The sequence below is a fragment of the Condylura cristata genome, unplaced genomic scaffold (assembly GCF_000260355.1).
Source record: "Condylura cristata isolate star-nosed mole 26May11 unplaced genomic scaffold, ConCri1.0 scaffold00006, whole genome shotgun sequence".
Classification (NCBI taxonomy): Eukaryota; Metazoa; Chordata; class Mammalia; order Eulipotyphla; family Talpidae; genus Condylura; species Condylura cristata.
Window position 1 is genome coordinate 33,729,154 of NW_004567107.1, and position 24,773 is coordinate 33,753,926.

The following is a 24,773-nucleotide window of genomic DNA, read 5'->3' on the forward strand; positions in this document are numbered from 1 at the left end:
ATTGTTGACAGTAAATTTAATTGCTTTGTATAATGGGGCATTTTACTTTAAATATAATCTTAGCAGAAATCCCATCATTTAAAATAAATTTTTAAAAGAAAAATGGTTCAGTTGAGAAACAGAAAGTGACACCAATTCCAAAGAGACCCCCGAGTGAACACTGGCAGATCCAGCAACAGACACAAAGCTTCCATGAAACATTTTGGAAAACCAGTGTCTTTCAATCACATCCTGCCTACCGGTTTGTGTCAATAATAATTGTGTTTTATTAGTTAAGTGATGGGTCAAATGTTAAATTTCTATAGTCTGTAAGTATATTAATTAGATTGCACACCTATGACTGATAATGAACATAAACACATATACACTCTAAGTAGACTAAGTAATTAATTTTTAATGATAACCAAACCAAAACTCTACTCAAAAAATCCTGCGTGAATGAAACTTATGTTAAAAATAAGCATCAAATGCTCATTAACTACAATTATATCTATGAATTAAAAATGTAAAATTCTAGAGCATAAGAACAATATATTCTGAAAAAGAACAAGTAGGGTCATGGTCCAAATTAGAGTGTATTATGTGATACAAAGAGCATGAATTGGGGAGCCAGACTCACTTTCACAGGCAACGTGAACCTGCCTTGATTTCACTTTCTTACTTTTGAAAGAGGGGGCACTGATTATGACATTTAATTTCAGGTTCTTTGCTGAGTTAATCAAAAGGTTATTAAAAGGATACTGGGAAGCTCAGAATTGTTCAGAGTACTGAATAATAAGGTAAGGTGTAAGGATCAAGAAACTCTCTGAAGCCACAGCAGCATGAGTTCCATCTTCCAGCCAGGGAGCTGACCCACATGGTGTGGCAGACCTCTCCTGACATGCCTTTTGCTCCCCTCAAACAGTGTATTTCAGTACATCTGCCTTTTCTGCTCCCCACTCTGTCTCTGATTGAATCCTCTCACCCATCACACCTTTGGCCTGTACCCCCATTCTGTAAGCATAAATAAATCTTAAAAAAAAAAATCAAGATCACATGGCCTGTACCCAAGACTAGAGCAAGGAGGATGAACAAGTCAATAGTATCTGGCATATCGGCTACTACAGCCGAGTGTAGGAGTGTACCGTTAGCTCTCCACTTAAGACTGAGAATTCGGAATTCAGATACTGGCAGACCAAAACAATGACTTACGATGAATTTGACATGCATTTTTACATGCATGAAAATGTTTTATGAAATTAAATTTCTACTCAAATTATTACTTTTAGTAAATGGTGCCTCTGTATTTGAGAAGGTGAAATTGGAGATGGCTTGGAAGGATGAATGGTAGTCAAGGGAACTAAAAAAAATTTGCACTTTTTTCACATTCTCTCATGGAAAAATCGACTGACCCTGCTGAACTCTATTTGGACTTTGGAGAGTGGATAGCCCAAAGCAAAAACAGCTAAGGTTTCTTTGGGAGGGTGGGGGTTGTTCTCTGCTCCCCACCCAAGTCTTGTATCAAGCTTCTCAAAGCTAGAAAACAGCTCACAGGAAAAACAAATAAGCAGCTCTGTATATTGAGTTTTTATAAATTATTATAATGTTATAACAATAATTTCTCAAATATTAAAAACATGTAGTGTTTGTCCATGTATCAGCATAGGCATGCTTTTCTAGAGGATTATTAAAATAGTGTTAAAAAATTATAGGGGATTGTTAAAATAAAAAGTATTTATACTCTCAGAATATAAAAGGATTATTCAATTTTATGAAGCAATTTATATAGCACAGTTCTTGAGTCTCCCCATTACATTTTTCCTGTTTTACTGCAAATATATATCTTTAAAAATCTATGTATGATATATATATATGCGTAGATTTTAGAAACCTATACATCTTAAGAAAAATAGATGAATTTAAAATATGAATTTAAACCTTAGCAAAGTTTACTTTCTTAGTACAAAAGACACATCTCTCTAACAAAGACAAAGGAAAAATATAAATATGAGAAAGTTATGGATATTTTGTTTTAACCAGGTATAAGAATTACATGAATTAGTATCCCTTATAATTGAAATTAAGTTTGACAATGGGGATTCTAAGACAAGCTCACAGAAAAACAATGAAAAAACTGGATGATAATGAATAGAATTAATTGATACAAATATTATTTACATATTACTATATGTATGTAAAAATACATATTGTTAAAAAATAGGAAAGAAAGGGCTCTCATATAATTTGTAATGGCTTGCCTGAATACTTCTTCATATTTACATTTGGGCTACAAAGATTTCCACAGATATGAAAAACATAAATAAACTGGGTCTTGCCCCTATCCCTCCATATTGTGGGCTGTGGTCCTACCCATAGCAATAGACTGTATTACTCCCAATGGAGGACTAAACTATTTTATATAAATTCAACCTGTAAAAGAATGAAGACACAGCTGCTGAGGTATCTTGTACTAGGAAAAACTATAATCATAATTAAGGGACATCTATTGTCCTACAAAAGTTGTATTTCAAAGAGTGATCAAGCAAATGGATAGTTGTTGGTAAAGCTGCATCTGAGACTTCCAAAACTCCCTGTTGCTTCCATTTCAACAAAGTTAAGTTTTCTAATGCATTGATATTTTCAATTCAAACCCCATTTCTCTTTCAGATGCTCTATTATCCAACCTCCCAAACATGATGCAATTCAGGAGATGCATAAGAAAGAAAAGGACTGATAAAAGTACTTTTTTTTTATTTTTTACCATTAAACTCTATTATTACCTTAATCTTCTTATTTCTATTAAAAAAAAAAAACTTGGCCTTTTCCCTCCTTAGGACATTATTGGAATTTCTTATCTCTCCTCCACAAATTGCAATTCTTTGATCCCAAACTAAAGGTTTGGTTATTTTTCATTTTGACTATATTTTTAGGTTAACCAAACTGTAGAGAGCTGGTGTCAAAATATGTGCCCTTTTCTCCACATGACACATTATGCTGGAGTCTATGAAATAGCAAGATCTCAAGAGATGCTGGAAAAAGAAAGAAACATGTGACAACTTGATATAGGGTGATTGGAGGGCTTGGGAGAGAATGAATGTATATTTGGTAATTGGGGCAAGTTGAGGGGAGGGAGAGTTGTGTGATTCTGTGAGGATCAATTACAGAAGGAGGGAAACCAATCATGACCAAAAAGGTCATGCAAAATCTTTAGCAGTCAGCTAACTCAGCCCAGGATGTCACCACAAGGTATTTCAGCTGCAAGTCATGCAAATTCAAGTGCACTTAGCACATGTAAATTATATGCAGATGGTGTAAGGTATTTAAAAATAGTAAGAGGTAAACTCTCCTAGTAAAGGTCAGTCTTTTCTAAAACTCATGAGCTGATGGTTTGAGATGAGAAGATGCAGTGAAGAAAGTGGGAATTCTGGGAAATGTGGTAGAAAATTACTTGCAGTCTATTCCTCATCTCCCTCTTAAGGAAATTCCCCAAAGCAGGATATAGCTTCAAGACTTCACACCCTTCAAAAGCTAGGTTTCTGATTTACTCACATTCCCCTTGGTGTTAGTCTTTTCTCCTACAAGTGAATTTATCTTTCACTGTCCACATTTCCAGAATGTTCTCATGGGTTATGGTTTATGTTGTGGCTCAATGTTTTCCCTAAATATTGGAAAAATGTCTCTTAGTTTGTGTGATTCATGCGTGTAACTGTCCATTCCTCCATTCAGAAACACATGGAAAATAGTTATCTGTCCTCTGAGAATTGGACTAAAAGTTTATCTTACTACTGTACTAGTGTAATAATAATATTAATAAATCCCCGCCTGTGAAAATTTTATAGTTTCCCAAAACATTCACTTAATTATAGCCAACTATAACTTATTAAAATTAAGGGAAAGGCCCTCCCTGGTGGTGCAGCAGGTTAAAGCACAGCACTAAGAAACTGAAGCCACTTCAGCATGAGTTCGATCCCTGCCTGCCCCGGAGGAGATCCACATGGCATGGCAGACTTCTCCTGACCTGCCCGCTGCTCCCGTCAGCAGTGTACTTCATCGATCTGCCTGTTCTGCTCCCCACTCTGTTCCTGGTGAATCCTCTCACCCTCCACATTTCTGGCCTGTACCCCAGTTCTGTATTAATAAATAAATCTAAAAAAAAATATTAAGGGAAAACATAATTGTTAATATATACTAGCAGAATTGTTTGAGACTAGTTCTTTTCCGTAAGACAAACTTTGTCGGGTCATACTGTATCAGGGTGGTCCCCAGGTAAGTGGGAAGTTCCAGATTCCCTAGCCTGGAATGATATCTGGAGTCTTCTTTCATGTACACAAATAATGATATGTATTTTAACTGAAGCTCTCCCAATTTTCTACCTTTGAGGCTTTCAAATGATGACAGCTGACTGATTTGCTACAGCAACCTCTGAATAAAGAGTTTCTAGCCTCATTGGGGTGTTCTTCATTTATTTCCACAGAACAAATACCATAGTGGAGTCAGGTCTCTCTGATTACTTTCTATAATACTCTTTATTATTTGTTCTGAGTCTCATGTACGTAAGTATTGGCAATCTTTGTGGGTCAATCCCCTCTCTTAAAAAGATGTCTGAATACCAGCCCCTGGTTTAGCCAATCTGGTAAATCTAGTAAGTGATTACTGGTGATTACAACTCTCCTATGGTAGTAAACTTACTGAGGCATGATATCAGTAATTTTATGAGGTTGATTTTCCATCGACTTGACCACGGGTTAATTTAACTATACAGGTAAAAAGATGGTGGGAACAAACGAGCTCAAATTCTCATCTGCCACATGGTGATATCTGGCACTTCAGTGAATGTTTCTAGATTTTTTCACTAAATGTGGAAGGTTGAGAAGAATAAATGAGACAACATGCAACTGTGCTAATTTTATTAGCAACTGCTTACATTGCACTCAAATACAGCCAAATATAAGTATAGACTTGTAGATTTTGTTGGTGGTTGTTTAAGTTAAAAAAGGGATACTGAGATACTCATGTGGTAAAGTAAGCTCTGATAAGAATACATCTCTCCACAGCCACAGATAGAGTGAAAAAGTAAGCTGGGACTGGTATCCAGTTTTGATTGGAAGGCTGGACACTTTTTTACTGTACCATCTTGCCTTTCTTGGTGACCTACTCAAAAGGATATATATTTCACATCTCCATGTTTTATAAAGAAAATGCATACCTCCCACTGGCAAGCGAAAAAAACAATGAAGCACTCTAGGTACACTGAAACAACAGGATTCCTCCCTACCAAACAGAATTGCCAAACATAAAAATTTTGTAAAAATAAAATTACAGCTTTAGATCTGAAAAGGAAGGTAACCAACATCTAAATAATATCTTAATAAGGTTAAAATGAACAATTTGTAGCTTGAGTATTACTTTTGCTGCTCTTCTTCTGGTAACTGTACAGAGTGAGATAAAAGGGCTCTTTTTGTCCTCAGTTTGTCACCTTGTTCAGCATTTACCTCAAGTATCTACTAGTTCATCACATTTGAAAATTCTTAGATGCCTTTTCTAATACTCTGTAATAATACAAATAGTAAATTGCTAGTATTGACCTGTCAAGGTTATCATGCCTTAAATAGTACATATTTCTGAATTTAAGGAAACAAACAAACACAAAAAAGATATGAGGATTCAAGTTGGAGATTAGAGAAAAAGATTAAATGAGAAAGATAAATAAATACACCTGTCTGGGAAGCTTGCTCAATGCTTAATCCATTATTTAAAAAGGATACTTATCATTTTCCTTACTGCAATTTCCATCTGCTTTAAAGGCCTCAGGAATTTATGGGTTTGTTTTTTAAATAAGAAATTTAAATGAAAGAAGCTATCAATTATTCACGTCAATAGTACATTGAGTTAGCATAAATTATACCTAAACCTCATTTTAACCTATAGCATTAATTAGAACCTTTACCAAAACTGTTACTGAGATACCCATGAGACTACCTGCTCCAAATCCTAGAGGAGGACACTCAGTTGACAAGGGGAAGGGGCCTGAAAACCGCATGATCACAAACTCTGAAATAATCAATACTTTGTTTTATAGAAAATGAATATTCATACTTCAAGTGACAGGGGTATAGGAATTCTTGGTTAAATAACCATTTGATGTATCCATTCAACTCTCTTTTCATCCTATGAATCTTCAGAATTCTCTTCAGGAATAGCTGAACATTTCTCCTTACTCTATGAAAGATACCATGCTGTGTTGGTCAAGAGTCAAGGAGGAAATACTGGGTTCCTTTAAGCTAGATGCTAGATACATGTGAGAATAATTTATTCAAATGACTCATATAGGCAGGGTTTGGGGGAAACCAACAGGGAATGCTACAGAGAGAAGTTGTATTGAAATGCACAAAGGAGATCAGCCTAGGCCACTGATAGCCTTAGGGTGGCTTCTGGAGACCAGGTAATCCCCAGTGGCCCATCAAGGAGAGAGCAGAGAACTATCCTCTTCTCATTTCTACATTCCACTGGTTTTCTACCTGAACTTTCCACTGGGCAAAACTAATGGGAAGCCAGAGGACAATTAATGCAATTCCAAGGGGTCAGTTTTCTGGGGTACAAAAAGATGTCCAGCACAAAGGTCCATTATGACACCATTTAGTAGATAAGTACTTTGGGGCACATGTGTTAATTCATCTATATAAACCAATCAAGGTTGATACTCTTGTAATTACTGTAAAGACCAAACAGATATTTTGTTTCCCAAACTAAACTGGAAACTATCTTCTCAGTATCTGTTCTTGTCTCTCTAGTTTTTTGTCTCTATCTATAACACAAAAGACTTTATAAAACAAGTTTCATAGGAGCTGTGAAAACTTGCTGGAGGTTGTCTGGCTTGAATCAGAAAGCAGAGAAAGGGCATCATGGAGAAGGTGATGTGAGCTGAAGGTGGAGTTGAAGTTGGAGGAGGAATTAGGCCAGGGTGGGTGGCAGGACATAGAACATTTGGAAACATGTTCAGGAAACTCCTGTGAGTCCCACATGGCTGGTAAATGAAGCAGGAGGTGTGGACACAGAAAGGAATAGACTTAAGGATGAAGGTAAGGTGAGGTCATAAAGGGTCTAGTATTTTTAACAAAATATCAAGGCATTAAAGGATTTTAAAATGTTCCAGAAATATCACTCTGTCAGTAGGATGAGATGATACTGGAGATAAGGAAAACATTTAGGAGATTTTACAGGGATGTAGCTGAGGGAAGGAGAACACACTAACTTAAGGCTGATGGGGAGAGAGGAATGAGGGTTTGTGTTTTTGAGGAGTAAGCAAAGAGGAAGACTTAACCAGTGAGGACTGCCAGGACCAGTGAGGCTGCTGGTGGGAAGAGAAATGAATAGCTGGTTTCTGGTCTGAGAGCAGCTTTTCCTTTTGCACCATTTTCATAAGGAACCAGCACCAGGACCACTTCCTAAAACCTTGAAAATGGTCAACATGTTTCTGGCCTCAAAGCAACAGATGTTGCTTTGAACACCCATGACAGAAATGAATTTTCTATGATATCTGTTGCAGGTTTATCATGAAGATTGAATCTGTGACTCCATGGGAAAAGTGTTAGATACTTTCCAGAACTAGGCTGCTTTGTATGCATTAACCCCATAGGTACACTGGTAGTCACCATTATATAAATTCAGCTGCTAATCACTGATAAAGTGATCATCTTATAGATGTTATTTTGCAAAAGGGTTAGGGAAAAGTTTTGAAAATATTTGGAAAAACAAATCAGCCTGTGATCCTAGTTTTCTTTGGTAGATTTTGTCTGACCTACTTAAATAAAAAATAATTTTATCTTCACATATTTGGCTACATTCTGTGCATGAAGAACTAATGCTTCTTCTATTTGCTAAGTCACTGATGTGAAGTGTGGGTTTTTCTCAAGTATTGAGTTAAAATATTTCACTGATGGCCCTCCCTGGTGGCTCAGCGGATTAAAGCACAGCACTGAGAATCTAAAGCTGCTTCTGCATGAGTTCGATTCCCGCCCCGGAGGTGTCCACATGGCGTGGCAGACCTCTCCTGACCAGCCCGCTGCTCCCCTCAGCAGTGTACTTCGTCGATCTGCCTGTTCTGTTCCCCACTCTGTCTCTGGTGAAGTCTGTCACTGCCCCTGAGCCTCTGGCCTGTACCCCAGTTCTGTATGCACAAATAAATAAATCTTTAAAAAAAAAATTTCACTTATAGTCAGAAAACACTGGCTACATCACTAGCTCTGCTTTGGAACTCTATCCCCTGACTACAATCCTCATCTGCAGAAATAAGGAAAAAAAGGCCACACACAACTCAGTTTCTACAACATGGCAAGATTCTTAAAATCAGAAATGATGTGTAAAAGACAGAACCAGAAGAAATGTGCTTCTCTCTCTTCTATCCAGTCTGGTTAAATCTTGCAGGAAATAGAGTTAACAAAGGGAAACATCCATTGCTTTGGGAAAGTGAGTATTTAACCCACAGCTTGTCTTATTTTGAAAAGGAATTAGATTCTTGTCCCACATGTCACATAATCAAAATATAATGCCATGATTTCACATCCCACTAAATATGTTGTATCTTTTAAGCAAAGGGGACATTTAACGAGAAACAATGTAAGGAAAGAAAGAACTAACTCAGACATCAATAATTCATTCATCAGAAACAGGAGTAGTGGTATGAAATGCCAGAGGACTGTTTCATTTATAGGGAGGCACCTTCTATTTTAAACCTCAAACAACGCAGTCAGCTTTACTCCGCAAGCTAATGTGAATGGAGCCAACACTGAATGGGAGGACAGGTTTTATGACCCTCTGAGAATGCTGTTTCTTTAGCATCAGTTATTTAGGTCTGAACATCACCATTTGGGAACTTGGAAAAGTGACAAGAAAAAGATTTTTATAACTTTTGTACTTGAAAGGTGGATTTCCTTTACTTCAAAGTTACGGCACTGGAAGTGTAATCATGTGAGTCTAAGAGATAGGCTTTGCATTAAGTTATGAGGGTATGTTCTCATTTAGTACTAAAACTCCTCAAGTGCTACAGTTCCTTATTAAGTCATCTCCCAATTCAATCCATTAGTGACAGGCAATATTATATCATCACTGTGTTCCCCAAGCATATGCACAGAGCCATCCACAAAGGAAACCTTCAGCAAACACAAGCTAAATGAATGCACACATGCAGTCCAGTATGGAATAAGTCTGTGGTCTGAAGCCCACAGACCAGGCTGGAGGAGGTGATGAGCCAGCATTGTATATGCCTAACTTCTTAATTCCAATGAAAGATAGAAATTCCTCCCCTTCACTATCTTATATCGAATTCCAGGACTTAAGTTCCACTAAGGGAGATGGGAAATGGAAGAAAAAAAGAACAGCAGATAAACCTTTCCCAACCTCTGACACTGGAAATGAACAAAGACCTCCAAGTTTAAAGTTGGAATGTTCACAGGCAAACATATTTTGATACCATTGTAATTTTTAACTGATTATTTGTCAAGACCTAAATATAGGAATAGAACAGTAATTATGACAGTTATTATGATCTAGCTCTCATTATGTAGTCAGCAGTAACCTTGGTGTTTTACATATTTTATGACTACATTTTACAAGTATTATTATGCCCATTTTAGAGATGTAAAAAAATACTAAAGCACAGAGTCCAAAGCTAATTAGGAAGAACTGAAGATCCATTCTTATATCCTGATGCCACCTCTACTTAAACAGAATTATGAGCCTATATAGAGACACACTTAAAGACAGATCCTTCAATCATAGGTATAATCATGGTCTGATGAGCAGAATAGATATATGAAAGTATTTTTTTTTTAAAGTTTTGTGTAGAAGAACTGGGGTGTAGATAAGAGGTACAGAGGGTGAGAAGATTCACCAGAGACAGAGTGGGGGGCAGAGCAGGCGGATCTGCTGAAATATACTGCTGAGGGGAATAGCAGGTGAGACAGCAGAGGTCTGCTGCACCATATCGGTCAGCTCCCTGGCCGGGGATCAAACTGAGGCTGAACAGTGATAGTGAGAAGATTTAACCCCGAGGCCACCAGGGACACCCCAGTGCCGATATTTGAATCCTAAATGCCTGAATACATGCTCTAGACTGGCTCGGTAACACCAGGCAGGCATCTTGAGAGGAGATAAAGGAACATTACATGTTCCCATTTGACTTTATGTAATAGAGGCAGGGAGCACAGGGCTGCTCCCCTGAAAATGACAAACTCCAGTCTAGCTATCCATCTAGAACAAAGCCTGTGTCCTTCACACCACATACAATGAACCACAGACAATTCTTAGAATTAACAGAAAGTGAACAGGACCATGTTTTTTTGTTTCGTTTTTTAAATAGTTTCTCTGCCATTTGCATATCAGTATAATTTTGGGTTATGTTTTTACTCCTCCATATGTGACACCAAAACTGTGTCAGTGCCCTAGCCCCTTCTTTTCCCTATCTGCTCCTCTCTCTTCTCTCTAGTAATCAGTTTTTCTAATGTGACAGATACATTAGAGAGTAATTTGAGCATAACTTCTAGTTTTCAGAGAGTTAAGAACTGTTTTTGCTGTGCTTTGCCAGTATAAGTTTTTTGGTTATTTATATTCCCCAGGTAAGTGAAACCATTAGTCTGCCACTTCTTACCGATTTCACTCAGCATATTTCACTTAGTATCACCATAATCTCAAGATTCTAAAAGGCACAATTTCATCTTTGTTAACAGCTACGTAGTATTCCATGGAGTATACATTCCATAGGACTATGACAATTCTCCTTTCACAAAGGTCTTGGGAGAGAAGCCAAGCGCAAAGGGAATCTTTATAAAGAAAAGTTTTTCTAAAGTGGCCAATAAAAACCATCAAAGGCAATACTTAAAGAATTGTCTATCTATACAGACTTTGCAGCTAGCAATGCTAGTCACAGGCAAGATACACTGCAGGAAAAGTGTCTCTGTCACTGACTTGTTTGGGTGTTCCAAACTGCCATATGTACCCCAAGAGGGAACAGTTACAGGCTCAATGCACTTTTAGTTTCTATGAGTAGCTTTTCCTGTCCCTCACAATCATACATGAGGCTACTTTGGGTGTTAACGAGTGTTATTTAGACTCTCCCAGAGTTTTCCTACTTGTCTTTCCTCTGTACGAATGTTCGTGAGATAAATTCAGTCAGTTCTACTAAAATGCTTGCCTTGAAAATATGAATTTCTTCTAATGTGATTGGTAATTTGAGCATAACATAAAACTTATATTTGTTTATATCTCATTTTATCCTAGAAACACCTGCTGAATGTAAACTTCCCAACCAAGCTGAGCAGAACAGTGTGGGGCTAAACAACACCATAGCCTCATTTCTTGCTTGCCCACAACTGATGTGTAACCTCCCATATGATGTCAGGAAACCCTTCTTCCCCCTCACAACACCTCGCCAGCTGTCACACCTCTGAAAACCATCTTGGAGCCTGTCCCCCATGAAATTTAATCTTCATCTCTTCCTCTCAACCTTTCTCACATTTTTTCTCTCTAGTCTCTGTTGCTTTCTTTTCATCTTTATCTTTCCCTTAGTAAATATTATATATATTAATATAACAAAGGTTACATGTATTCCATTTTATTTATCATTTAACCACTTAGTATGAATGAAACTGGGTTATGTTTGTGGTGGGTCCTCTCATATTTGTGTGTCACAACTTCATTTTTTTTTTTACTGCTCTGTGGTTTGGAGTTTATAAAATGTGATTATAATTAGGAATGCAGGTCACATTACAGAATGGACTGGATATTTCAACTTATCAGTGGTGACTTTGTAGGTATTAAAGTTTCAAGTTTCTCCTTCAGTGTTCATGCTGGTTTGCAAATTAGGTTAAGTATATATGTCTCAAATTATATCCCTTTATGTGAAATTCTCTATAACTTTTAACAACACAATCTAAACAGAAATAACCAGGTCTGCAAGAAAACTGTCTGGTTTACTTTGTCCTTTTCTTTCTCTCGCATAGTCTATAAATTACTACCTACATTAATTTGTTTATTAATGCTTTCACAGGTTTTTACTGAGCCACTAATCTAATCTGTAATATTTACCCAGTTTTAAGTATTTTTTTTTTAAAAAAACAACTTCTTTCCCACTAACTTTTTTGAGGCTTCTTTGAAGATGGTATAATAATAATAATTTAAAAAGCCATTTACGGTCACAATTTTCTGGCTATATAGTTTTAATTACTTTATCAAATAACTTAATCAAGTTCTACAAGCTGAGAAATGTTTTCCTTAAAGAAAAATACAGGCCAGACATAGCACTTATGAATGATGAAAATACTTTTAAAGTATCTGGGCCATTATAAGTAGGAAAAATCATTTCCATTTACTTCTAAAGAAAGTTAGGGTAGTATTAGTTATCAATGGATGTGCATTTTCATTTGTTTTTACAGAAATGATTGTACTAAGGGAACATGTGATTAAATGTGTTCCCATGTGAGATTAGAAAGGTAGTATGTTCTGCATATGGTAATCCTCATAAGTATTTCAGGTATATTAGTAGAAAATACAGTCACTACAAAGTAGAGGTGAGAAGAAAAGAAGCAAAGACAGTTTTTGGCAGAGACTTCAAGCACAGTTCAAACTGGTTAAATTTAAGGAAATAAAGCAATTTTCTTGGGGAAAGGGGTACTTATTTTGGCCTTTCTCTTTAGCACTCATTCCTAAATAAATTGGTCATGGACCAAGTAATGTATGACAGGGAATGTTCCCCAGCTGCACCCTCACGGCTTTGCAATGCTGAGCGTTCCTCCAAGCGTCTCTCTGAAACCATTCTTACTATGAGGAAGACCCCCCTTTATTACTCAGAAGTTTCAGTGGGAAGACATTTACTTATCTTAAAACAAGTTAGGTATCATTTGTTTCCTGAATTGACAAGAAAATACTTCCTTTAGAAAGAGTGGAAAACAAAGCTCCTTGCCAGTCACTCAGTCACCCCTCTTGGGCCTTACTTGTTCTCGTTGCTTGCATCATAACGAGGCATTGGGTCCAAGTCATTCCCATTGACATCGCAACTTGCCAGAGCATCCTATAGCCATAGAGGAGAGAGCAGGAAAAAAAAAGATGGACATCATTCATTAGCCATTAAGTTAAAGGTTGATGCATTCTTAAACACATTTACTCAAGAGAGTAATTAGGTTAAATACTACCCCATGTTTCACGATGTTGGGATGCCTCATTCAGTAGTGATCAGTGTCATGTTTTTCCCCATTAGAATGAACAAACACTTTCCACAGACTAAAGTGGTGCCTGGAATGTTCTTCCCAGCACTTCCCTACTCATATCTAAAATGGATCCTTCACCCGGTTCCTTTAAAGGTGTCATCAATGACCATCTTTTCTCAGAAATATCCCTGGGTTACCTAGAAAGTGATTTGTTCTCTATGGAGTCTCTGTCCTCACTTCATTTCTTGAGTATGCAGACTCCTTATCATAATTACAAGATTTTAGAGGACAGATAAATCACTCATCGATAATTGGAAAGCCTTTTAAAAAACAGTGTTAGATGTTGTTCTATTAGATCTCTTGGGGGTCTCTATTAGACAATAACTTGTAAGGTTGCAGATATGTTACCTAATACAAGAATCTACAACTCAGACATTTTACTAATACCCAGTGGTCATTCACCCCCACCAAAATAATAAACAGTTTTACTGCATGCCAAGGTTTCAAAATGAAGTGCAGCAGTCTCTGAAAGCAAAGTGGAGCTGTTTGCTTTTAGAAATGATTGTGAAAGATCAGAAGAGAATTTACTGGGCTGTTCTGACATTAGAATTTGCATCATATCACTGTCTGAATTTTGTTATACTTTTGAATTCCTGACTTCACTTGGCAAAATGCTATTTTTGATTTGTTGTTTCTGAAAATAGTAACTCTGATAATTCATAGAGTGAAATATTTGGGGGCACCAAGCAAAATGGACATTATATATTAAAGTGAAATTCCTTGCTTCTTTGCAGAGGGGGCCCTGCAGTCTCCCCTATTCAGTCATTAGAGCATGAAGGGCAGGCAGTGGACTGTGCTCCTTTTACTTATAAGGAAACAGAGGCCCAAGACAGGTAAGTTGGACAGAATTGAAAGGAACTGCCCGGGGAACAAAGACTGGATCCAGGTGTTCACACGCTTCATCCCAAAAGCTCCTCTTTGCCTGCAACAACTCCAGTATAGACAGAGTGTGGACACAGTACTGCTAACTATACAGATAAATTCCAGAGAATTATCTTACAAAGGGACAAATGAAAAAGGTGAAAAGGTAAAAGAAATAAAATTAAAATAAAGAATGTAATCCCGGGCCTTCCCTGGTGGTGCAATGGGTTAGGATGCAGCACTGCAAGGTAGCAGCAGCTGCTTCAGAGCAAGTTCGATTCCCAGGCCCAGAAGTGACCCACATGGCACGGCAGACCTCTCCTGACCCACCTGCTGCTCCCCTCAGCAGTGTACTTTGTCGATCTGCCAGTTCTGCTCCCCACTCTGTCTCTGGTGAAGATTCTCACTGCCCCCCGTCCCCTGCACCTCTGGCCTATACCCCAGTTCTGTATGCATAAATAAATCTTTAAAAAAAAAAAGAAAGAAAAAGAGTGTAATCCCAGTTCTGTATGCATAAATAAATAAATCTTTAAAAAAAAAAGAAAAGAAAAAGTGTAATCCCAAAGTGAAAGCTGTTTGCATTGACTCAAGTGCATTTCTGAGCAGTAGTAAGCAGGAACACAATGTAAAATCCTTTTTTTAGAGGCAGCAGCTCTCCTTGCTAGAAGACGGTGACATTTTTAATACTAATTACATAACCAATTCACTTTGGCCTTTATGCCTCAGTTTCTATCCTATGAAAGGATAGAAAATGGAAAGAAAATAAAATAGTTACTTTTTAGCTCTAAAATTCTAGGCTGTCAAAAGACACAACTTTACCTGAGCAAGCTGGGAGATATGTGAGGGAAGCCACTCAAATGTTTTATCTAAATGAAAAATACAAGAATGTCCTCCTTTCTTTAAAAAAAAAATATCTAATATAATATAAGGGAAACTTTCAATATTTTGACATAAAAATTAATTTGTGAAATTTCTTGGCTGAATTTTTTTAAAAAGATTTGTTTATTTATGCATATAAGAACTGGGATACAGGCCAGAGATGTGGAGGTAAGGGAGAGGATTCACCAGAGACAGAGTGACAGAACAGGCAGACTGACTGAAATACTCTGCTGAGGGGAGCAGTGGATGAGACAGGAGAGGTCTGCTGCACCATGTGGGTCAGCTCCCTGGCAGGGATCGAACTTGTGCTGCAGTGGCTGTGGACAGCTTCAGAGTGCTGCACTTTAACCCTTTGTGCTACCAGGGAGGTACACTGGACTGAAGGGGCAATGGGGTAGAAAGGAAAATATTTGAAGTTAATCAAAGTCTAAGATAATAGTGGGTATTCTGTGTGGTGGCAGGTCTCCGTAGGTCAAAACAGGGTGATCAGTGCTCACTGATGATACAACTGGCAGTATTTTACTTGTGAAGATAAAATTCATTCTTTTCAGGTTTGAGTGACAAAAGGAAAATTAATTTAAAAGAGATGAAATATGAAATACGTGAGATTGCACAAATGAGACAGAAATGTCAGAGAGAACATATGGTGATTTCTACCTAAGTGATTTTATGAGAAACTTTTGAAGCAGTAGGTAAGAGAGGACAGAGGAGACAGAGTCCTAAACACACAGTGATTCCCACTGTGCAGAGAAAACAGGCTCTTTCCAGGATTGTGGGCAATGAAGCAGGTGTTGGTTGGGTGAGGGGAGGAGATAGATCAGATTTCAGGAGGACATCATGTCATTTCTGGAGAAGCTAGGTCCACTCTGAGTGAGGCCAGGGCAATATCCTTTAGGGACAGTGCTCTGTCTACCAGTGTCTGAGGAACAAACAGGAGAGGGAGGCAGCAGACATGCCACCAAGGCACGCCTTTCACGCTGATGTGCACGGGGAAGGGAAGTCAGGGACCATCTCAGAACTCTGCCCACTCAGGCACCATGTGATAGGCTGGGGCTTGCTATAGTTGCTCCCTTAACGACCATGAAGAGAAAGATCTGAGGAGATGTGTTCCTCCCAGTTATAGCCCACAATTCTCTAGGGCCCCTTCATAAACAGGTAAAGCTTCCCACCACAGCCCCTAATTTTCCGTGTAGATTGATATGCATCCTAAAAAGGGATGTGGCTATCATCATGATTTAGAGTTGCTGTGTTTGCAAAGATATGAGAGAAATGAGTAAGGTGATTAAAAAAAAAATCACCAGTTTTAAGGTAAATATTGTTCACCACCAACATAAGATACAATTTAGGAAAACTCACATAGCCAAAATCTTGGCTTTCAAAAGAATCCTGAAAGAATAAGGACATGGATAAAAGTGTTCTTGAAGTTCACATGATTTTGAGTCAACAGAATAGAGGCAGAGGAGACATCAGGAGACCTGGATGTGAGAGGAAGACACCAGGGCTTTCTGCTGAGCCCTGATGGAATGATGAGTCATCTCTGCAGATAATGGGGAACCACTGCAGGTTTTTTAATAACAAAAGAAGTATTCTGGGGAGAACACAAAGGTGTCAGGAAACACAAATTTGGAGCAGATAGTGAATGGTATATTGGGAAATAATCATGGCACTGTTAACCAAACATGGGGAGAAGCAGATGGAAGGGTTCAGTGAAGAGAGAAGAGGCCAGAGGGGGCTTTGACACATTTCTAGGTAGTGAGTATCACAGAGGGAGGGGAAATTGAGAACCAGAAATCAACTCCAAATTCTAGGAACAGGTCACCACCCACCTACAGTGGGCTCTGATAACAAGACTGTGGTTTTCAATGACAACATTAAACTTCAGCATTTACACTTGCTCTGTGACCTTGGGCTCATCTTTTTCTTCTCTGAAACCTGGAATCATGATTCCTTGTTATGAGAGGGAATTGAATGATTCCTAAGGACTAGTGGATGGCTGGTCTACCATCCTTTACAAAAGGAGAGGCAGAGAGAGAGAGAGAAACCAACCAAATAAATTGGGGGAATTTCTAAACATGCCCTTTTCTATGAAAGAAACAAAGAGTGTTGCCTGGCTGCGCGGATGAACTGCTGAGAAGAGTGGTTGTGTGGGCAGCAGATGGTACTGGTGGTGGGGATTCTGCTACCTAATCACCTGCCATTTGTCAGTCAGAACATCAAAGGCACTCGAAAGTTGAAAGTGTTATCTCATGCTGCCTGTACCCTGAGAGTCCTGTTTTACAGGAAGAGGGCAACATACAGGGAGCTTACTATGTCTATCAGTGGCATATGCTGGAAGTTTCCCCCTATCTATTCATCCTAACACAAGTTCCCTCACTCCTGAGGAGGGGAGTCATTCCTACCACAGCAAACACTCACGTAGTTCTGCATCAGATCCGGGTGGGTTCTCTCAATGCCATCGTCCAGGATGGTGACCACAATGTTCTTTCCCGTGTAGCCTCTCTTCCAGGCGCCTTCAATATTCATGTCTGACTGGCAGGGATGCGTGTTGTCACTGCAGTGCTGAAGGATGAAGAGGGAGAAGTGAACGGTGCTGATGGCTCAATAATGAGGACATGGCAGAATAGCCTTCTTGCCAGGTAATGCATTCCATTATCAGCTTTTGGGTAGGCTGCCTGGTAGAAGAGATGGCGTGGATCTCTTGTATGGTGACAAAGGAAAGTTGGAAGGACAGATGTATGGAAAGCAAGTGAAACAAAAATCTCTCTACCTAGTTCAACCTGTTCTAATACCAAAGACTCATAGAGAAAGCATAAAAATAGGTCTCAACAGCAGAATAATGAACACTAATTTTTGTTAGCATGTATTAATGACACAGAAAAAAACATTGCAGTATTTCACTTGTAAATCCAAACTGGATAATAAAAAAATGTATATTTTATAGCTTCTTGTTTATTTAGTTACTTATTTATTTTTACATCATTGTTCAATTTGTAGCCAGGCACTAGAAGCCCATCAATCTAAAACTAAGAACAAACCAAGGCAGCTTTTGTAGCAGCAGCCAGAGGTGTGCTACTGTGAAAAGGCCAGGAAAGAGAAAAAATAAGTTTCTTCAAACTCTTTCAATAAATTAATAATGGTGGTTGTACTAGAATTTGCAGGGGTCGACAAACTCACTCAGCACTATTCATGAAAAGAAGTAGGTCTAATGCAAAGTCCAGAAAGGTGACACACACAGGAAAATGCAGGTAAGGGCTTGAAGAGGTGGGCAGTAGAAACATCAAATCTAAGCTCATTATGAGAAGTAATTTTCTTCCACAATGGCTACAACATACAAATGTACTGGGAACTGAATTAAACCAGCAGCCATTCCTGATATAATTTACTAGCATTTGTCCAACTGACACAATTGTTCTTTCAAAGTCCATCTCTTTCAAATTACCCTCTGAGTGGTGTTATTTTCCAGGTTTGGGAGGCTCAGTAGAGACAAAGGAAAAGAGATGTGCTGTGACAGATGCCATAGCAACACGGGCCACCCAGGTCTTCAACAGGCACTGTTTTCCTTTGGTTATTGAATAGTGCAGTCCTTTGGGAAGGGAACAGAAGGGAGCTGGGTATGCTCCAAACATAATGGAGACCCCACTGTCACTGATTCCTCCTGCACACTTTACTGAGAACGTGCTGCACATTGGGGTATGGCAATGAGCAAGCAGGTGTGCTCTCTGTCCTAATAGCCCACCTATGGGGGGGACACAGATAGCAAGAAACAAGCCCAGACACTCCTTATATTTTGCAAGAATTAAAGGTATTATGTTGGTGAGTGCTGGGACTGGAGCAGGACAGTTTTAATGGGAAGGTCAGAAAAAGACTGGATGCTGAAAAAAAGGGAAATGTGAACTAAGGTATGCCTGGTAAGAAAAGGCAGGTCTGCATAAGAGCTGACAGACAAGTGCCTTGGTAGAAGGCACAGCAATTGTAAAGACTAAGGCAGGAAAGGGCCCTACACAATGAAGGATAAAAAATGTGGACAGTGAAGCTTAAGGATGGATAGTGGCACAGAAGGCAGAGCATTAGAAGGGTAAGCGATGGCCCATTACCCGGGGCTTTGTTGCCACTCATGGGATTTTATTCTAAAGTACACCTGCATGAAGTTTCTCTCTTTATAAACTTCATCTCTCAAAATCAACGCTAAGTGATAGCCACCTCCAGTGCCCCCTCCCACATTTGTTAACTTATTTCCTGAGTTCACCTAACTTGTGAAATGTTATAAATACATTTGAATAGTTTTATTAGAGATCCATTTTCAGGAAGGGTGACCACTATTTTTCATTACAGGAGATACGTATTTCAGAGGGAAGAGGGCCTTAAATACTGCATGAGCATTTGCATCTTTTTACCACCTTCTTGGCTTCTTTCTTGCACCTGTGGTCTTGTTCCAAATTCCACACTCCCTGCCTCTTAGTTTATCAGGCACAATTCTAATGCTCCTTCCTTCTAGAACTATTCTCTTCAGTCTCACTCCTCTCCTTAACCCAAGGGATGGAAATAGACACAGATGCCCATTCACACCGAAACAAACACCCCACCATTCTATACAGTCTACCTAGCAATTCATCAAGTTTTGTTGAACTGTTGCTGGCTATTGAATCTTGGATGTGACTTTTGTCTCCTTGACTATAAACCTCTCGACAACTATGCATTAAACCAAATCTAAGCTAGGATTTCAATAAATATTGGCAGATTGATTACATGCCAGAAAGGAGAGCATATTTTCAACTTCAATTTCAGGTTCACAACTGCCATGATGCTTACTGCCCTGACCTCTTCTGTTATACCTAGCCAGCTGATGCTTGATTAATGGAGATGATCCTGAAAGAAACACTGTAGATATCCAAAATATCTTTATTTTTCAGACATCTCATTCTAGCCAAGAATTAGGGCCTCTCCTCACCAAATATTTTAACTTAACACAAAGCAACCCTGACAGGTTCCCATTTCTTTTTTTTTTTTTCTTTTTCAAAGCTTGCTCTGGCCACCTGGGGTATCATTTGTGACATGAAGTAATGTTAATGTGGCCAAGAAGTGGGATGGAGGAAGGAAATGCACAGGAAATGGGTAACCCACAAATGGGAGAACCATGCTGGAGAGGAGGGATGCTGCCTGAAATTGTAATTATGAAAATTGAAGAAAACCAGCCGTGGATGGAAAACATGTGTGTTAAAAGTGGAGCAATTAGGTTTTTTTTCCTTCCACCTCTGTTTCTGTTGAATCTGACTTTACAATTAAACATTTTCGTACCACCTTACTTTTAATCTGCCAACATAGTATTAGTGGAGGCGAAGGAGGGGAAATATCCAATTGAAACTTTCATTTGGATCGCCTAATGTAGTGAAGAACTAAAATGTCAAAGAAAAAAATAATCAGATCCTGGGGGTAGGGGAAATGTTGGCCCTTGGAAGGGAGTTTTAAGGTCAGAACACCCCTAAATCCTGATAGGAACTGAGATTTTTAACATGTATTTTGAATGTGAATGTTTCTAATATATTTGTTTCAAATACTCAAGGTATTTAAATACCAAAGACTATAGAAAATATAGACGCTGGTAACACTCCTCAAAGATGAATATCAGTTAGTCATTTCCTTAACTGATTAATCAAAATGAGTTTGAATTAGAATCTATTTGCTTGAGAATCTATATTATAGCACCACACAAAGGCAAAAGGAACTCATACCCGCATACACAATGAGCCATGCTGAGAGGCTATGACAACCAGAACCAAAGATTAGTTTCTGGAATTGTGTCATGACATCTACAGTCACAGACCAGTATTCACAAAAGAGGCTAGTCAGAAACTTGCAGCATAGTTGAAGCTGATGAAAACCACATATGTGCACATTATATTTACTTATAGTAAATGTATGTACCTTCAGTTGTGAATAATGTTTTTTCACAGATAACTAAACAGAAACATAAAAATGGAAAATATCTGTAGAAACAATGGTTACCACCTTGGCTTCTCACTTTTTATCCATAAAAGCTTTTATTCTTTTTAGGAATAAAATGTTAAAGAGATTATTCTCTGAGTTTTCTTCTACACCAAGGTTAGAGCCACTCTGCTTATAAACCACTCTGGGTGTGCCCACTTCTTGTGCATCTTCATAAAAACATCACAGTATTTGCTCAATGAAAGTACAGCTTATTCCCAAAATAAACACTTTTTATGGCCTCCCATCATTTTCAGACTGGAAGGAGAAACAAACCTCAATGTCATTCTTTTCAAACTTCAAGTTCTAAGGGTCTCCAATGAGCTGCCAATTTACATGCTACCAATAACCTGCTAACTTTGAAAACAGCTGTTCATTGTTACAGTGGCTCATAAGGCTGCATCTCTGACTGTACGATGTTAGCAAGACAGAGAATTAAGTACACAGGCACAAAATCTGTTTTATAGACAACTTCAGAAACTTACCTAGTCAGTTGAGGAAATTATAAAATTTGGAGTCCAACAGTTTTAAGAAAATTGAAAAATACTAGAGTTGATCCTTCCCTTAGGTGGAACTAAAACTCACCTCTCCATGTTCTCACCATTGTCAAGCATTATGTCAATTATTTTATACAGACTAGCACACATATTGAAGACTCAGAACAACTATTTGAGGGAGGTACTATAATCACCTGCTTTTAAAGGCTGGAGAATGAGAGATAAGCAGTCCAACTAACCTTTTTAAGTTCAAAAGCTGGTCAATAGTGAAATTAGGATTCAAAAACCAGCAATCTGATGGCTGATCATAGTGTGATTAAACTCATCTCTTAAAAACTGGAACAGGAAGTACTTATAGGAAGCTTCAACACATGCAAATTCAGATAAGGCGTATATAACGAAAGGGCTTGGGGGGATACAGCACCAGTTAAGAAATCCAAATTACACAAATTTCAGTCTTAGCACTGTGATCAGTGCATTCAAGTGATAAGGTGGAAAACAAAACTTTAGAGATCTTCTAATTTTTCCTTATTCCACTCATTGCAAAAGTCTTTTAGGAAATAACCAAGTGTTTATTTGAATGGTTTCAATAACATGAAGCTTACTTCTTTACTAATAGTGTATGCTGGTAAATCAATTTTAAAAATCCCATATTTGTATTGTTTTCTAATTTCCATGGTGTAAATGCAACAAGGCAGTTTTAAAGTATCGCTCTTGCAAGATTCCTGAATGTGTAACAACAAGCTTTTATTAACTGCTAGAAAGCAAGTCCAGCACACCACTGACAGGAGTTCATTTCATTGTTAACCTTGCTTCATTTCTGAAGAAGGCATCTCTGCCAAGGGTTTGACATTGCTCCTCAGTACCTGAGAAGTACTGGGATGTACCTAAGCTTAGTTTTTCTGTTCTTTCATCTTTATTTTTTTTATGTGCCCATGTGTATAAAACTGGGGTATAGGTCAGAGGTGGAGGGTGGGGAGTAGTGAGAAGCTCCACCAGCGACAGAGTGGGGAGCTGAAAAGGCACATCTACTGAAATACACTGCTGAGGGGATTATCCAGCACACAGGAGAGGTCTGCTGTGCCATGTGGGTTAGTCAACTCCCTGGCCAGGGATCCATCAAACTAGTGAAACTGAAGTGGCTGAGGCCAGTTGCTATAGTGCTGCGCTTTAACTCATTGCGCCAGCAGAGAGGGCCCAATTTCTAAGATATTTACTACTGTATTTATGAGTCAACTTGATGGACTTTAAATTCTTTGCACATATGCAAAAAAGATGGTCAAAATACAGTTTTGAAGTTGATTACTCAATTTGTGGATTTCCAGAAATTCCACTATTTCAAATTCACAAAACTCAGCATAAGAAATAAAGAGGAATGAGAGGGAGACAAGAGTGAATTCTACTCTAGTTTCCAACTGTATGGTTTCTTAAAACCTTTTCTGTAGTTTGACTGCAGAGAATTGCTATAAAGATTAAAGAAGATAATAGCTGTTGTTATTATAATCATGTTGATAGTGCACATTCAGGAGGGTAAATGACTTTTTCTTTTTCTTAAAAAGAGATTACCACAAAACAATGAGAGGATGTTTTTCTTTATTGTCTGGAGAGAAAGGCTAGGCAAACTTGAAATGACAGTTGTTCCTTTATGAGGTTAATTGGTACAACCTGGGTATTTTACATCTGGGGCTGAGGCCTGGGTTGGGGACAGGAAACTTTCTCCTTCATGGCACCAATGGCTCCTATGAACATCCACCAGCAAGTCATCGAAATAGTTCTTGAAATTCACTTGTCCTCGCCATCTTCATGGCTACAGTTACTATCATCTACATCATTATCCTCTACAGTCTATTCTTCACACAACAATCAAAGAGATCATTATAAACTATGACAGATTTAGTGCCAATAAATATTCCCAATAATTCCTAAGCTTTGATGACTGTCCATTACACCTTTAGTAATATCCCAATTCCATTTCATGGCCTAGAAAATGCTTCACAACCTGATGTAAAGTCATCTCCTTGATCCCTTCACCCTACTTACCCCACTCATTTTCATCCATGATACTGTCCTTTTCTATCCCATCTTCACTCCCACCTCAAGGCCTTGATGATTGCTATCATATCACTCAAGAAAAGAATATTATTCCGCAAATATCCTCAAATATCTTTTGCTGAAATATTGTCCCCAAGAGAGGCTTTCCCTAACCAACCTATTCTGAATAGCATTCTGTGTTACTGTCCACCCTGGAACCTGATTTCTGGGGTGGGGGAGTGGTGGGGGGTAGGAGGGGTGTGTGTGTGTGTGTGCTTTATCACTTCTACTCTTCATAGCACTCATAACTACTATATGACATATTAATTTGGCTCTTTATGAACATAGCCCACTCTGGATTGTAAACTCCATGAAGGCAGTCACTTTGCTTTGCTTCTGCATCCATAATGTCTAACACACAGAAGGTCAATATTTATAGGCCAATTCAATGAGCAAGTTGAGTTTTTAAAAGCTACCATGGTCCTATAGAACATGAAAGAAAGCATGGAGATCATTATTGAGGAAATCACTCTAGTGATTGAGAGATGTCTGTAGTGTAGGTTAATGGGAACAGTAGAAAATATACTATTTGATACATGGCAGGTATTCTGAATACACAGTTAGTGACAATGAATGAGTATGGAGAGAGAGTGAGGAAGAGAAAGAGGGAGAAATAAAGAATGATCAAATACTTGACTTGGGCTATATAGCAAATGTGCCACTATGTATCTTTACATAGGAAGCATCACTTACTGACAAAAGAAATTCAAGAAGAGAAGAAAATTTGGTGGAGAGTGAAAATGCCAAGTTCAATTTTGGAAATATGAAAGTTGCAGCAATTCAACATGTGAACCTAAAGTTTCTTTCTACATACATCCAACTCTTCCTACAACCAGGTTACTGATCATCTCACGTCTTTTTGCAGTCTATAACACTAACAGCTTGGCCTCCAAATCACTCCATCATTCAGCAGTGAACATGAAATGTCTGGTGTCATTTGTTACCTCAAAGTTTATTTCAACAGTATTTGCTTTTGCGATGGCCCAAGGACTTGCTTTGGACAAAAGAATATAGTAGAAGCGATAAAGCCCCAGTTTTAAGCTGTCACACCCTTTTTCTTGGAATACTTACTGGCTGCCATGTGTACAAAGCAAGATAGCCTGCTGGAGATGAGACACCCAGAAACCAGATAAAAACTGTCTCAGCTGACACCACACTAAACTGTTGAGCCCTCAGATGGTTCTGACGCAAGAGTCTGAATGAAACCAGAGCTATCCAACTGAGC

The 24,773-nt window shown here is 38.4% G+C and overlaps 1 protein-coding gene across 1 annotated transcript in view; it reads right to left on the reverse strand.

Annotated features, from left to right (window-relative positions):
* Positions 1-24,773, reverse strand: part of PCSK5 (proprotein convertase subtilisin/kexin type 5) — a 272,056-nt gene that overhangs the window by 137,637 nt on the left and 109,646 nt on the right. The window contains exons 4-5 of the mRNA XM_004677562.2: positions 17,394-17,537; positions 12,966-13,042 (exon numbers count right to left, since the gene is read on the reverse strand). Coding sequence (XP_004677619.1) covers positions 12,966-13,042; positions 17,394-17,537 — 221 coding nt within the window. The remainder of the gene's footprint in view (positions 1-12,965; positions 13,043-17,393; positions 17,538-24,773) is intronic.